This window comes from Accipiter gentilis, chromosome 17 (assembly GCF_929443795.1).
Source record: "Accipiter gentilis chromosome 17, bAccGen1.1, whole genome shotgun sequence".
NCBI classification, from domain to species: domain Eukaryota; kingdom Metazoa; phylum Chordata; class Aves; order Accipitriformes; family Accipitridae; genus Astur; species Astur gentilis.
The window spans coordinates 27629505-27646035 of NC_064896.1; the positions used below are offsets into that span (position 1 = coordinate 27629505).

At 36.7% G+C, this 16531-nt stretch overlaps 1 protein-coding gene across 5 annotated transcripts in view; it reads right to left on the bottom strand.

Annotated features, from left to right (window-relative positions):
• SHANK2 (SH3 and multiple ankyrin repeat domains 2) overlaps positions 1-16531 on the bottom strand; it is a 363833-nt gene that overhangs the window by 297540 nt on the left and 49762 nt on the right. For all 5 annotated transcript variants that reach the window (XM_049821258.1, XM_049821256.1, XM_049821257.1 and 2 more), the window contains exons 5-11: positions 11627-11830; positions 9802-9873; positions 9108-9216; positions 8689-8840; positions 7713-7880; positions 6017-6133; positions 1050-1127 (exon numbers count right to left, since the gene is read on the bottom strand). In XM_049821258.1, the coding sequence (XP_049677215.1) occupies positions 1050-1127; positions 6017-6133; positions 7713-7880; positions 8689-8840; positions 9108-9216; positions 9802-9873; positions 11627-11830 (900 nt within the window). The remainder of the gene's footprint in view (positions 1-1049; positions 1128-6016; positions 6134-7712; positions 7881-8688; positions 8841-9107; positions 9217-9801; positions 9874-11626; positions 11831-16531) is intronic.

Here is a 16531-nt window from a genome sequence, read left to right on the forward strand (position 1 = left end):
CCCACATGGACATAGCTAATATTCCAACTATTTCACTGTCAAAGCATGAGAAAAAATGCAGTCTTCCTTGAATTCTATGCCAGCATTATCCAAAGTGGGCTGAGAATGTAATGGGAAAGATATAACAAGCAAAGGTAAATCAGGATTTCTTTTGGTTGAAAACCTACTTGGGTTTGGGAAATAGCCCCCCCACAACAGGACAGTTCCTTTTAATGGTACTGTGACATCATTCTTCCAGAAGTACTATTTTCTGTAACTTGACAAAAATTCTTTCTGTTCCTTTTTCTTAAAACATTACGGCTTTCATCCCTATTTCTCACATGTCAGTTTGCATTATGAATGTTTCTCTGAAATCCAGGCTAATTACAACTGCTTCAGAAAGAAGGGCTTAAGGTTGTCAGCCATACCTGACAACCCTTTGGACAAACAATTTCCTTCCATTTGGATTTTTAATTAAGCTTTCTGAAAGTACTTTAATATAAGAAAATGGTGAAAAAACATCTAGTCAGTTTTGACTAATCCAAAGAAAGACTTCATTTTCTTTCGGAGATACAGATGGCAGCTTCAACATTTACCTAAATCCTAAATCAACCCCACCCCTGAAACTTAGCCCAGCTCTTTGGCCCCACATCCAAGGAAGGAAGAGCTGCTTTCTGGCTAATTCAATATGGCCAAGCAAAGCTTAGCGGCCCAATTACTCCTTGGATCTCTCTTCCATGGGACTGGAGATAATCACAAAGCAAGGCACATTGGACCACAGGACACCAAGGATTTCATGTTTTGTCATCAACAGCTCATATAATTCTCACACTCACTGCCAGTGTCACCTGAACTGCTAAGAGGGAGTGTGTTTTTCTCTCATTCTTGATTATTCCAGGACATCTTCACTTATTGCATTACATAAAAGCCACAGTTTCTAAAATGATAGTTATCTTACTCTACAGCTGTTTTCAGCCTTGTACAGTGTTAACTTCGCCACAAAACCAAGTTCACATGAGATTTTCTTGCAATATTTCTGGGGGCAGGGGGAATAGTTATTTCTTTTTTACCTGAAATGGAGACTGGCTGTTGTAATTCTTAATCTCCTTGTTGGCTCCCCGGAACAGCAGCACTCTTGCACAGCTCTCCTGAAAATGGCAGAAGAGTAAGTTTGTTAATAAGGGTCTTTAGTTACTAAATAGACATTATGGCTATGCAATGCGTTGCTGTTTGCTGTATATTTTCTTTGATAACAAGTAAACAAAATAAATAAATAATCTGAGAAATTAAGTTATTAATACAGTACTTTAAATATGACAAGACTGTAGGAGCTTTGCAGTGTTAGAGTAGAAACAATATGCAAGTGTAAAACAATGTAGAGGAATGGGAGAGGTAAACATCTTATTGAATATTTAAGAAACTGTACTGTGGAAATTCCCTACTTATCAAATCAGATTTTTCAGAAAATATGCTAGTTCAAAATGAAATTTGACTCTCATATGGTTTTTGCCTATTTTGTAGGGACAACAGTACTGTTCATGGTACAGTAAACAGTATCTGGGACGAATGAGATCCTCTCCTACAGCTAAAAAATAAACAAAGCCGTTTTACCACTTATATGTACTTTTTTTTTTTTAACCTATCTTCAGTTTTAAACTTCTAATGTATGATTTTCTTTTTCAATATACCTGAAATTATTTGGTCTGGCTATACATACTGCACTGACCAGTCTTACCTTCTCTTTTCACCTAAAAAATACTAACAGTTACAGCGCAAACCCAATACAGTCCTTCTAACAAGAGAAAAGTATGGCTTCAGGACCTCTGGACTAAGGAAATCTGCAAACAAAATCCCTTAAAAACAATTCTTTTGGACCGATACAGCGTAGCTTAAGTCTCTACTCCACACTGCTGTAAAATATAACTGACCATAATCTGCAAGAAATCCTCTGCAGTTCTGGCATGGTTCTCAGAATACGAGACTTTTTGATGATCCATATATAGACTATATTTCTTCCTGGTCATCTTTAATGTTCATCTTAGGACCTTATGCAAGCCAGTTCACATTTCAAAATGTTTTTATATTTCCTCATCATAAATATTTCTATTAATTTTGTTGTCCTTTCCAGACTTCTTGTCATGTTGTTTTATGGAGTTCTACCTAATGAGGTATTTCAATGTGCCACCTTTCACTTTTAACAGTAAATTTGCAGCCAGAGAAAACAATCATATAATTTAGCTATTTTAGTGACAGAAATGAAGCTTATTTACTAAATTCTGAGTCATAAGTGAATGCCAGAAATTATGATTGAAAATAATTTTCGTCATTGTGTTTTCTAATTTATCAAACTGGATTCTTGATCCCATTAAGTCTCCTCCATCACAGGGTCGTCCTAAACATATCTGGGGAGGACGCTAACCTACCCTTTCCCCAAGATTCGATACTCCAGAAGGATAACATTTTGTTTCCACACTTCCTATTCTGCATAGCAGCCTGAAACAACTGAATGGATCATATCTCAAGATGGTATATTAACAATCATCTCACAGATTGTAATTTTTTAATGATATATCATTAATTGAAATAGTCTCATTCGCTTGCACTGAAATCTGCACATTAGGTGTGTTCTCTGTATCTCTAAACATAGGAAGACCAAGAGCAATGTGTAAAACATCAAAATGTTTTTCTCATTTTTCTGTGTTCTCTATTAGCAATCAAGCAAAAGAAGTAAAAGTGCTGCAATCTAGATTAAGACCTCCAGGTTAAAAAAAAAAAAAAAAAAAAAAGTTCTTTTCAGGGTTGCTTTTCCAAGAATTCCTTTTTGACTGACTCCTGAATGATTCGAGGTTTGCACACTATATTATATTCCCATAATAACAACTGTTCCGCTATTCCACCAGGTACTGCTTAGTAAACATACTGGAAATGTTAGTAGAATGCTTTAGTGTTAAAATACCCAATTTTGATCAAGAACCTGAGGATATAAATAATGATATTAAGAAACACACTGTATTAATTTGCTGATTATTCATTTAGTTATCAGAATAAGTAATTCAACAATATAAAATTAAAATAATTACACATTTTAAAACTCTACACGATTTACAAATTTAACTAAGCTGTCTGCAGTGTAACAAAAAACATGCAAAGTGATTTATTTGTTAAATGGTTTTGACAAGAAAAGTTTTGACAAAAGTGGTCAGAGTTGCTCAACGTAAGAATTTTCAAGAAAACTTGTTTTGCATTAAGTACTGCATTTTTTTGTTTCTTTATTCTTTTTTAAAAAACAGAAGCATTCTTAGCTTCATCCTCTCTCCCTTTTATCTCCTCCCCATCCTTCCACTGTTAAGGGGAACTAACCAGGCAGAATAAGCAAAAAAACTCATTACCAGAAATTATTTTGACTACTTTTCCTCTGTTAATTCAATGGAAATTCCACATCTTAGAGCTCTCCATTGTTAAGGCGCTGCCTACGAATGCCATAACTCCTGTTTGCACATATTTTAGCTCTGACAACCTAATAACTTCTGATATTGAGAGTTCAGTATTCTTCATTCATTATATCATACATAAACTGAATATGCAGTAGCTTTTTAGCATTCATAAGATTAAAAAGAATTTCACACAGAAGTGTGGGCTTGTCAGCAGACTACATTCAGTTTGTTGTCTGAGAGCTAATTACCTGATTTAATACTACAACAGTTTTCGTATAGAATCCAATCCACTGCCTGAAGGGAGGCGCGCTTCATCCCACCATTGTTATTTGCAAAATACAGAGGCATAAGATCTGTCTGGATTTCACTGAGTTACTGGATGGCCATGAAATAACTTTAAAAAACAATTGTTTGTTCAGATCAGCACTTAGCTGACACTCAGGAAAACAGAAATACCAACTTCAGAAAGTATCCCAAGAAAATTCCCCAGGGAAGACTGGAAGGGAAAATCAAATGGATAACGACTCCATCTACAGGAATCAAGAGGTAAAAAGGATACTGCTGCCCTTCCTATCCTCTCCATCCAGAAAAGGCCAACAATGTTCCTTCCACTTTAGCTAATAACAACTTTCAATAAAAGGGACACTGAAAAAAATCAGCATAGGTTACAGTTCACAGCACCCTGAAAAAAACTTTTTATTTTCACATACACTTGATTAAGAAAAACAGAAGCCTGACAGTGTAGTCACAAGATGTTAAACTTCCATTCACAAAGACAAGGTTAATGACTATGAAAATATTTGCAAATTTGTAGACGCAATTTAAATGAGAGTCTCCAAGTCTTTTACAGAATAATTTTTTCCACTGAGGTCAGGAGCAAAACACATCTCTACATGAAAAATACTGTCATTTTACAGGATTATTCTGATTTTAGCATCATACTGCATAACATTTGCTAAAAGTGTATGAGCTTGTAAATAACTATAGCCATGAAAGCACTCCAATTAAATGGTTACAAAAAAACAGAGACAAGTCCACGTTTTTAAGTTTATATGTGCATTACAGTCCAGGCTTCAAAATTCTTACCCAGGAAAAGTGAAGTAAATGAGGTTAAAGTCAATATTTTAAAATATATTTTTCAACAGAAGTGTTTATACTTAAACATGTTAAGCTCTTGACGTGACGCCTAAATGCAAAGTTTTTGTTGAGATTAAGGTGAATTTCATTTCTCTGCAAAATTTTCTAGGAATTTTAAACAAGTGCCAACTTGCAAAAGCTTTGTATGCCTACAGTCGCAGAAGTCATCCAAGCTGAGCAAAGAAACCATTGCAAACCTTAAACTGATTGATGTAGGCACGTAACAGCCTGTTGAAGGTGGTTGGTAAACAGTGGGCCAGAAGCAGTCCGCAGAGGTACTGATCCCACTGATATGCTGCATACTTCAAATAATCAGAATTAACAGGAAAGATTTGTACAGCTAGACTCTTTATGAATTGATATCAATTATGACACACACATCAAGTCAGCAGTCTTGAAAAATGTCAAATTATCCCCAAAATTCTATTTTTAAAAAAGTTAAGGGTATTTTAGACCTAATTGAGGAATCTGTCTTGACAAGACTTTTGAAAAAACTAAGATGGTAATTAATTAAGAAGCAGATGCTTTAACAGATGTTTCGCTAGTTACAGTCACTTCTCATGACTTGTGTCTTCCTAATTCAATTTAACATTATATGCGCTAGATTTTAACATAGTTGTAAAACTCATTCCCTCCCATCCTATCCATGCAAAGAGAATATAAAATCCTGTCAAATCAAATGGTTCTATTATTTGTAAATGACTACGCAAGTTGTAAACAGCAGAGAATCCTGTAATCTCCAGAGACATTTCCACAGTATTTTCTAAGTATTTCTTAATTAAGTCTAATTTAAGTTCTAGTAAAACAGCAATAAATTCTGAATAGGAAACAAATATTTAGATATGATATAAAAAAAATATAAGCTAGTAGAACATGATGTTTTATTTTCTAATTAACATGTATACTCTTGCTACCTACAAAGAGCAGCCTTATTTGTAATCAGTGAATAAAACACTAATAAAATAGTTTTTAATTATGTTCTTTATAGTTTCTAAGACCACTGTTTAAAACCTGTAACACTTCATTGCATATTAAATATATCAAATGAAAAATCATGAGCTATGTTCTTCTTCAGTGTAACTTGCCTCTATAGATCAATAAGAATAGGAAATTTACCTCAAATCCATTTATTAAAAGCAAGGAAACTGTATCTCAGGAAAACCTAACACCAAACCAGTAAACTCCTTCAACAGAAAACTCAACGAGCCTCTGTTTCTGTGGATGGACATGAAAGGTTTAGTACTTGTACCTCAGTTATGCCTTTTTTTCCGTGGCTATGTGTTATTCTCTCACAGCACTGGTTTCCAGTCTCCACGGGGCTGGACACCCCAGAACCACCTTTCCTCGAAGCAAGACATCCTTCTCCACTTAGCCACGCAGAGGGGACCCCAGGCACCCCTCAGCTCCTGCCACGGACCCTTATGTCACTGAAGGAGGATGGTATGACAAGACATAAGCCCGCTCACCTGGTTGTACAGGGCACAGATGTGCAACGCTGTGTTTCCCGAGGCATTCTGCGCACACATATCGGCACCGTAGAAGAGGAGGTGCTCCAGATGTTGGACGTGTCCGTATCGGCACGCCTGTAAAGAAATGCAGTCATATTTTAGTTATTATACATTCTAGGCAAGGATTCCAGGTAAATGTTTTTAGGAGAGAAGATGCTATTTTACTTAGGGTCTAATTTTTAGAACCACCTCTGGACTGAATGGGAGGACAAACACCCAGATGTGCACACCTGCCTGCAAAGACCAATGTGTGCACTTCAGGTACAGCAAGTCTGTCTGTGCATAAGTTTAAGCACCTGCTTATTTGAGGAACGGCAATTTAAGGTATCAAGAAAATACAAAGTTTGGCCCTTTTTATCCACTAATATTCATAACTGTCAAATGTGACATGCAGACTGACAGAAGGCAAGGTTTTTTTGTCCTGCTAATCTTCGGCAAGTTGCCCACTAGATGGCACTGAAGATGATCAGATTTCCAAAGCTTGCTTTTAAGGCGTGAAAACAGTTTAGGGAAATCTGGCCAAAATTCAAATAATAATCTTCTTGATTCTGTGATGTCAAGTAGGCACACAGTACACAGAGGGCGCTGATCCAAAAAAGGGAAAATCTTCAAGAGTCACTTTACCAGTCACACAAATAAAACATTAGACCCTGAATATTTGAAAATTTGTGAAATTTGAAACTTGTCCGATTAGCAAATAAGTTCAAGAAAAACCATAGTATTTCCATTCATCAGTCTCATTTACTTGACTACCTTCTTCTCTATGGCACACCAGCTGAACATGTCCCAATCTGTAATGTTTTTAACTTTGTATCATCTCAGATCAGTATCATTCCTGCATAATAATATGGAATTTAAGCTGAGAGATACAGGGATACAAAGCCATTCACTCTGTCGTAGCACCTGATAAATTCTGGCACCATAGCTGGCTATGGTATCATGAGCACCATGAACCTCAAAAGATAAATTTTAAAAATAATTTTTCTTTATAGAGCACACTATCACCTTTATCCACACACTGAATATATAAGGGAGGAAAGGAAAACCCATGTACAAACAGCAAAAGAAAAATCATTAGAATCCCAGTTTCCACCCACAGGGAATGAAAGCTGACTCAAACTGTGAGTTTGTAAGAGTTTTACATCCTTCAGTGCAAAATTCTGAAGGATCCTAGCAACACAATCCTGAAAACAAATCTTCCTGTAAAGTTCACCAGAAAGAAAGGAGAAAGTACCTCTGACAAACACACAAGAATTCTAGGGTACCAAGGATACTAATATTGGCATCTAACAAAAAGATCCAATTACATTATCCAGTTACAGTTACATTTTTTTTACTGAAGTGCCACTAACAGGACACTAAACTTCCAAGAGTCCATTACATAAATGTGACTAGTGCAACTTCTGCAGCCAAAACCACAGCAACCATAGGACTTCAAAGTTACAAAACTCCACTGGAACAGTTTCCACTTCTAATTCACCACATCAGGATGCAAAGTAATAAGCAAATAGACAAAGGAAGAAATTCTCTACTTGTATGTGCATGGACTAAACATACCCAAATGGCCTTCAAAACAGCATCATTTAACCACAGAACATATATCGCACATTTCCTCATGCAATTTCCACTCCAAACAAAAAGTAATCTTCCCTACCTGATGAATTTCCTGCCATCCATTTTCATCTTTGCAACTGACTGTAGCATGTTCATGAAGTAACAGTTCACAGCAGTAAGGATCCCCTCCCACAATAGCAGTGTGGTACAGTGGTGTCAGGCCACAGCTGTCTTTGTAGTTAGGAGATGCTCCAAGCTCTAAAAGGGTCTGAAAGCAATCACAAACTGTGAAAAATATATTTTGGAGGGACTTCTAACTATAAAGGGACTTTTCTACCTGAAAAAGTATTTACAAGATCGATATTTGCCATAACGTATATTTTTTGCTCACTTCTTTATAAGCTGATAGAATGGGCTGCAGCACAAAGTTAAGCAAGGAATGACCTTGGAAGAATTACGATCTAAATGAATCTATGGGGATAGCAAGGAAAGGATGAATGGCAATGTCCAATTTCCATCCTCTCATTAAGTTTAGAAATCTCAGTTCTGAAAATGCCACATCGCCTCTGCAACTTATTCACCTCTTCAGTTACAAGACGCTTTATCAAAAATGTCATGCAATTTGAATATCTGTCAAAAGGAAATAAGCAAAAACCATAAACATAAGACTTAATCTAGAATATCAAGGTGATTTAAGGATACCTATTAAAACACAAAAGAAAACAGAAGAGACTGTGTTAAGATATAACGTGTAATCCATGCCACTAGCATTTGCTTTCAAAGAGATAAGCAACAATAACGTTATTCCTATTTATTCAGACAGATCTCTCCCCATCTGTCAATGAATAAGGTTAAATTTCACCACTATTTCTTCCTACCAAAAAAATCAGAAATGAAAAGGCCCTTTATTGAAAGAAAATCCAAAGATTTGAAAGCCACAGGAAAGCACTAGAACAAGCACATATTAAAGGATCTATTGAGGACAAGATAGTAATTACAGTAATGTTTTCAATTAAAACATTCTCCTTTTTTTTTTTCTATAAAATAATGTATAATTTGCTACTGAAAGCATTTACCTTGAGGGTTACTTGGTTCTTGGCTCTGGCTGCTTTGTGCAGAGCTGTCATTCCATCTTTGGCTCTGAAGTCCAAATGGGCTCCTCCATTTTTCAGAGCTTTTATCACTTCTACTGTATTGTCAAGCTGAACTGCCAAAGTTAGGGGTGTTTCTAAAGAAGAGAATAGCATGTTCTTGAAAAAAGATGAGCAAATTTGTAAAATAAAGAACATTTGCTTTAAAAATTATAAGTTAAAAATGCTGCTCAAAAAAAATCATAAATTATCAATTTTCTCCTTTGGACAGCAAAACCATATAGACTCCATTAGCCTGAAGTTATGAAGGCAACAGAAAGAATGTGTTAGGTTCAGCCTGTTAATCAATTTAGGTTGAACAAACCCAAGGTACTACTTTATGCAGCTAGTTTTATTGTTCTGACCTCCACTTTCTAGGTCATGATAGTTTGGGTCCAGTCCTCGGTCCAACATCTTTGTGATTTTTTCCACTGAGAGATGGTGGACATGATCCATAAATTTTCTCAAATTAGCCTGAAACAAAGAGTGACAAATGAATCATCCTCTAATTTTAAAAAGAAAATTTTGACTAGAAGTGAAATATTCTGTCAACTGACATCAATATCCATTGAACAGTAGCTAATTCACATTCCTGGAGAACCTGACTGTATACTGAGAGCATAAAACCTACAGTTTACAATGTTCAAAAGTCAAAAACAGTAAGAAGATTCTGGTTTTCACAGTTTTAAGGAAAAAATGACCAAAACATTCATTCAGTAAGAAATTAGGATGGTGTACGGTAATCATTATTATTCTGACCTGCAAATGAGTCTAAAGACATAGATCGGCATTTTTGCAGCATGCTGAAAGCACACTGTATTTACGAAGTAATGTTAATTTAAAATTACTTGTTTATATATGGAAGATATCGTGTGAATTTTTCTATGAAAGAAATTGCCAGAACACAATTCACAGATTCCTGTTGGTGCTGGAAGCACATACTGCTCATTGTTCAGCAACTGGCCCAGGTGGTAATGTACTCCTACTTATTTCCAGTTTCTCAGACACGTTACTCTGCTAAGTCAGCAATTGCTAACTTCTCCAGTAAATTGGGCATACCTTCGTATGAAGCTTGGCCAGCTGTTTTTCATCAAGATTGAACTGTTTGTACACTCTTTTCTTGTATCGAAACTGAGGAAGGGAAAAAAGAATAAATTTAAAATGTCCTATTTTGCTTAAAACCGCATAATATAATTTTCTGACCTTACCAAAAAGTATTACCCACGATGATGTAGATTTAGGCAAAATTAAAAAAAATTCTTAGTATTTCGTTCTGAATATTCACCAATAACTAGCACTCTGCTTAACATAGTGGCATCATAGTTTTACAATTCATGTAAGCAAAATTCTTATCTTGTATAAATATAGTGAAATCAGTGGAGGTGTGTATGGGAAATGAGATCGGTCTCTAGAATCTACATAAGCAAGAATTACAGTGAAAATAGCTTTTCCCTAAGGGTATCTGTGCACTTTCAGGCAGAAAGAACTGGGAAGGCATGTTAAATAAAAAAAAAAAAACATATTTCAATATATCAGCTTAGCATTTCTGAAACAACAACAAAAAAAGATTCCTGAAAAATCCCTTAATCAACATAGGCAGAACGGGAATAGTTCTGATGTTTAACAGGACTTGTCCTGTGAATGAGGTTCAGAGAATTGCCTCTTTTTTTGCCTGAAACTCACTCACATTTTACCCCAAACAGTTTGCCACCCTATGGCCATAGTAGCAAGATCTATGGCAAAAATAATGGGATTTACGTTGTTATAATTTACTATTTTCCAATCACACTACGCAGAATTCAAAGAATGCAGCACATCTGTTGGACAAGGAGACTGTATTGAATGAGGCTTTAATACCGGCTTTTCACAAGACCACTTTTAACCCCTGAATTGCAATCCTTTAGCTGCAATGAGAAGAATTTTGCAAACAGTGAACACTCATGAAATAGAACATGACAGAAAAAAATTAAGTGGTTATTTAATCTGCTTATGGCTATAATATGGACATCAGTGATTGAATCTCTGAAATAAACTGCTGGAAAAGCTAGGACTTGAAACCTTCTCTGGACCCTGGTCCTCTTTTTTTTGGATTTGTGTTATAGTGGAGTAAGTCTATTAACTGCAAATTATTAGTGGTTGATGTACCACCATACAAGCAATACCAAAATTAATTAAATACTAGTCTCATGCCCCAGTTTCCTGCTATGCTGTGTTTCAGTGTGATCTGGCCCTGCTCCATGTTCACCCAGTGCCGTAATAGCTCTGCCCAGTTTACCCCTCAGCTGCACAGCCTCTGCATAAGCAACAGAGAGGGGGGAAATTCCAGTGTCTATGTGTGACTGCTTTACACTTACACACCCCTTCTTCCCTTACTGCTTTCCAGGAGGCAGCCAGAAGAAATCTGTGCACTCTGAAGGAGTGCACAGAGGGAACTAGATGGGAGGAGAAAAAAAAAAAGAAAAAAAAAAAAAAAAGCTTCACTGGGAAAGAAAGACCCTCTCTTTGGAGAAAGCAAAGGCTGGTTATTCAGCAACTACTACCCTACTGTTGCAAACCTAATCAGAGACCCAAAAGCTTCATCTAGAACCTTACATTTCTTTATTAAATCACAGAATAAGATACATCTCCTGTGTCCTCAGCAGAGGAAAACTCCAAAATCAAATCTCCCAGAAGGGCTGATTCTTTGCAGCCTTTTGGGGATAACACATGGAACAGCTCCACCAAACAAGTGAACGCCAGCACTTCTGTGAGCAAGGGTTCAAGTTCAGACTTGCTGATCACTATTTCCCAAATGCAATTCAGGTGCATGGAGAAACCTCAAATATAGCTTATTGTATAGTTTGTATCAGAATACAAATGTTTCAGATATTAGATCTAAAAATACCTCAAGCGAAGGAACTCCTTTATTCACTGGCTGTGGGTATTCCCTAAGAAGTCGTTCCTCATCCAAAAACTTCCCATCTCTACCATTGCTTGCAGGCTGGAACAGTCCATAATTCAGGACATCCTTCAAACTTTGATTCAAAGTGCACAATATTCGTTGCTTTGCAACCCACACTGAAGCTTCTGGGTTAAATCTAATGCATTTCTGCAAAGACAAATTAATAAAAAAAAAATCTAATTCATGAAAAAAACATTTAAGCAGTATATTACATTCTAAAATTTTAGACTGTCATAAATATATACAAACATACACACTAAACCTACAAATTCCATGACAAAGCATACATCAACAGAATTATACTTCAGATATGTATTCCTCTATAACTAATGCACAAGTACTGTGAAAACACAGGATGTTTCAAGTCCTTCCACAAACATCAGAGACCACATCCTTCTTCAGAGAAAGAACACCTTCACGGCAAACCTGTCTGAAAAGCCAAGTGAAAGGGATGTTACCAGATGTTTAACTATCCACTTGATTCTAGGCTGTTCTGACAATCAGTGTGATCTGCAACAATTTCACAAAAAACCAGAATTCAGGCAAGAATTCTACTTCATTTTAAGCTACATTTATCTTAGGGTAAGTTTATGGGAGAAACTATATGATGTGAAGCAGCAGAAGACTTGAAAACCTTGAAAATACTTCCCAGTTCTGTGCTTCTTACCAAGCTGGAATTTAGGAATTTAAGAAATTTAGGAATTTCGCAATTGTAGCTTGCATTGCAGTTATTGGTTATGAGCTGCCAGCAGATGGCAATGCCTGGAAACCAATTTGTTGCCTCTGATGCACCTTATGAATGTAGGGTGCTGCCAACACACCCCATCCTTGGCCATGAGAAGGGCTCGTACCAAGCTGCCGTGGCAGAGCTACAGCACAGGAGACCCTGCTGGGTCCACTCAGGGGACGTCCCCAGCCCCTCACGATTCGACACAGGATGCAGGGATTGCATGTGGGCCAAAGAAAAACGTTGATGTATAGATCCTTTTTTATCAGTACATTTCCATGAACGTAGCTGTAATTCTGACTACGGTAATAATGTCAGTAACCACTCTTCAGGCCTTTTCTGAAGAACTCTGCTACTCTTCGTGTTATAATTGTACATAAAGATAAGAAAACAGAAGAGCAAGTAAAAATAGGACTGATGTTTTATGAAGAGAGAGAATTGTTTCCTTTACCCACAGCTGCTTCTGCAGTGCTCACCTCTGCAGTATCTGTTGGCATCTTTTTAAAGTCCTGAGGCCATCCATAAGAAAACAGTTGGAGTTTGTCTTTTAGAACTAAACATATTTATCCTGGCAAGCTCTGCACACGTCTGAAAGTACTCTCTGATCCCATATACACAAATCAAATAACAAATTCATTTGAATATTTCAATTCTGAATTTTGAAGAGCAAATTCAAAGGCAGAAGTCACAATATTTCATATGTTCACAGTGTCTTTTGCTTGACTGCTTAAATATTACGTGGCAAATTTTTTCAACAGTGAAAAGTACACCACACGAAGAACTTTCAATTTATAACCATTTTTAACTGAGCAATCACTACAGCCGCTTTACCAGAGCGGAGATGACTAGCTGGTTTTGAGTATCACGACAAACTGAAGTTGAGGAGTTTGGCTCTGTTTCTGTGAATTAATCCTCAGATATGAGGCCTATCAATAGACACTGATACTGAGATGTCCTCTATTCATCGTTCCTGGCTAGCCGTGCCACTGAAGGTGCCGTGATAGCATCTGACAGGGGTTTGCCCAAGGAAGCAAAGCGGGTTTGTGTTGGACACTGTTCAGCTCCACTGCACATGGGCATGACTTATTAAAAATTACCACTGGTGTTTCATCAGTTCCTGCACAAACTGCACTTTTTCAGATATGGCTCAAGTACTGATGTTAAGACATTTTGGGGTATGTAAGGGAAGAGGGATGAAACTTTCATTGCAATGTGCTCAGGTGATGCTTTGGCCTACGAAATAACAGATAGCTTTAATCCTTTACAATCTTAAATATAAAAACGTCATCAAATGAGATATTAGATTTTGCCACAGATAAAGTTGGTTAGGAAGCAGTTTTCATTCCCCTTACATATTTTACATTTCAAGGTGTTTTGTGAAAAGTGTGGGGGGGTTAAATGGTAGCAGGAAGGAGAGAAGGAGACAGAAAGAACATTGTAAACAGTATTTTCATTCCCAAACAGCCCGGTCATTAAGATACTGACTTAGCAGCAAGGGCAATCCATTTTAAATCCCTGTATTCCTTCAGCTCTGAACCTCACTTGCCCCATGACTCTTACACGGATTCAAACTTCAATACGAAGCTCAGATTCAAACATCAGCAGTTTTCAGCAACTCTAGAAATTGTCTGTTACAATATATGTTATGAGCTTAACTTCTACATGTTGTATCACTATGCAGTGACATGTTATTATCCACACATCCTGAAAGATTATAAAAAATGCTATTAAAACGGGAAGAAGCAAAGATAATTTTGAAATTACATGTATTTTTTTTCCAGGAAAGTCTTTCTTACATTAAATTCTTACATGAAACAAATCATTTTTGGACTTGAATGACACTGCTTTGATTTTAACAATACAAAACACTAACTTCTGATTGTAGTTTAATTAAGCCTGCTTTTTTTTAATGCACCTTGGGAATTCAACATGTTCAACTTTGTTCAGTCTATTCTTCTGTTCTATCTGTTCTTGATTTCATGCTAATACTGCATATAACGGTGTGTTTTTCTAATTTTCAGAGATTTGCTAAATTGGTGAAATTAAAAATAATTTCAAATTTCTTCAGAATAGATTTTAATGGAAAATCAATCTTTTATGCACATTGCATCAGTAATGCACAATATTTATGTTCTGAAATACTTTGCTTTCCACAGGTCTGACATTGGCATGTTTATATAATGCGTGAGGACAGGACATAACAGTTTAACCACATTCACTGGACTGAAATAGCAGTGAGGAATTCTTCTTGTGCAGTAGCTTGAAGCCTTGCTTTAAAATGCATTATCTGATAACTATACTAGCACTGTATTTCTACCACACTAGCTACAATATTTTATGGACTCCTCAATGGCAGAATAAATACGGAAACGCTTTGAAACTAGTAATTTCACAAACTAATTTATTCACCCCCCTAGCTTTCCTAGTGATTCACAAGAAAAAAAAAAATGCACTCATTTTAAGAAATGTGGATCCCGTTAGTAACTGATAATGAATTAAGATCAATGATGTAAAAAGCAGATCAATAACTGAACAACTGTTTCCTACCAAAATTTCTCAGACTTGGATAAGTGAAACTAGTGAGAAAAGCAATTATTTATGCTTCCCATGAAGCCAGGCGGGATAGAGGTGGAGGCTGTTAGCACTCTCTCAGAGACAGCTGCTGAACAAGAGGATGAGAAGGACCACTCAAATGCTGCCTAAGGTGTATTTTAGATCAGCCTGCCCCTGGAACACCTCCCAGGTGCCGCTTCTCTGTCCGTCCGGCAGCCCTCCCAGGACAGAGACCACCACAGTCATCATCTCCGTCATGTAGACAAGTTGTTACCTACTACCACACTTTCTACCCTGAGAAAATGGTAATTGAATCACAGCAGAATCTATACACGGATTGCTTCAGTTATGAAATAAATAAGAATTCATTAGATGCGCATGGTGTGGTGACCACAAGGAAACGAGACAGTAGCTGAGTCAATAAAGCTGGCCAACTTTTTCTAATCTTCAACAACTTATTATAAAAACAATAAAATCAAAGAATAGGGATAGTTCAGTGGCAAAGAACTACAGAAACACACATGAAACACAAAGATATTTTGCACTGACAGATGTGGGATCTATTCTTTCCACCTTTTTTGTTGCATCCCAAGACCAGATAAAAATGTAATAGTTTGTCTTGAAGGCTAGCTACATACACTGTAAAAATTGTAACAGTTCTTCCAAATAAGAACCAACAAAGAAGCCCTGAGTGGCTCAAAAACACTGTCAAAACCACACTAGACCACTCAAAATCCAAGTCTAGCAGCAAGACAGCACGTCAACATGGGTTGCTAAAATGCAAAACCTGTTTTTTTGATATTAAAGCTCTTTGGATCATGAGAGATATGGTCAATTATAATCTTGCATTCCTGTACGCTGGTGAGAGTAAGTCACTAAGCACAACAGAAGGACTGGAAGTAAGGGAAAAATATAGCTCATCCACTCCACCTAAAGGGAAGATATTAACTCAGTGAGAATAATGTTCATGATACAGAATATCTGAGGAATAACATTTATCTGCTCAAAATCTATCAACCAACACATCTTTTTCATCAGACTCACGAAGATGTCAATCACACAGAACTGTGCTGCGACAGAGGAACCATGACAAATGGTTTGTACAGCTGCCTCCAAAATGTGATTGTCAGAATATCAAAATACTTCTATTCCTTTCAATAGAAGACGTAGATATTAAAGATGTGACAACCAAAAAGTGGAAAATGCAAATGAGAGTTGGGTATCATGAAAAAGATGGAGCAAGTTGCTCATTTTGATTTGTGCTTGGTGTTCAACTTAATTCTTGGAGGCACTGCTTTCCTTCATCAAAAAGCATTCAGAAAACACAGAATTCATGAGATGAAAGGTCAAAAAAAAACCAGTCTGGCCACACCATCATCAGCTGGCAAGTCACATCACCTGTCCAGATCAAGGGCATAAGAACAGATGTCAGGAGCACCCACAAAGTTCCCATCATCAAACTGAAGATTAAAAAAACGAAGATCAACTATAAACAGAAAGCAGCAATCAACAAGCAGTCACAAAACAGGATACAGAAGAATACTTGTGAGAAGTTGCAAAGGAAAACC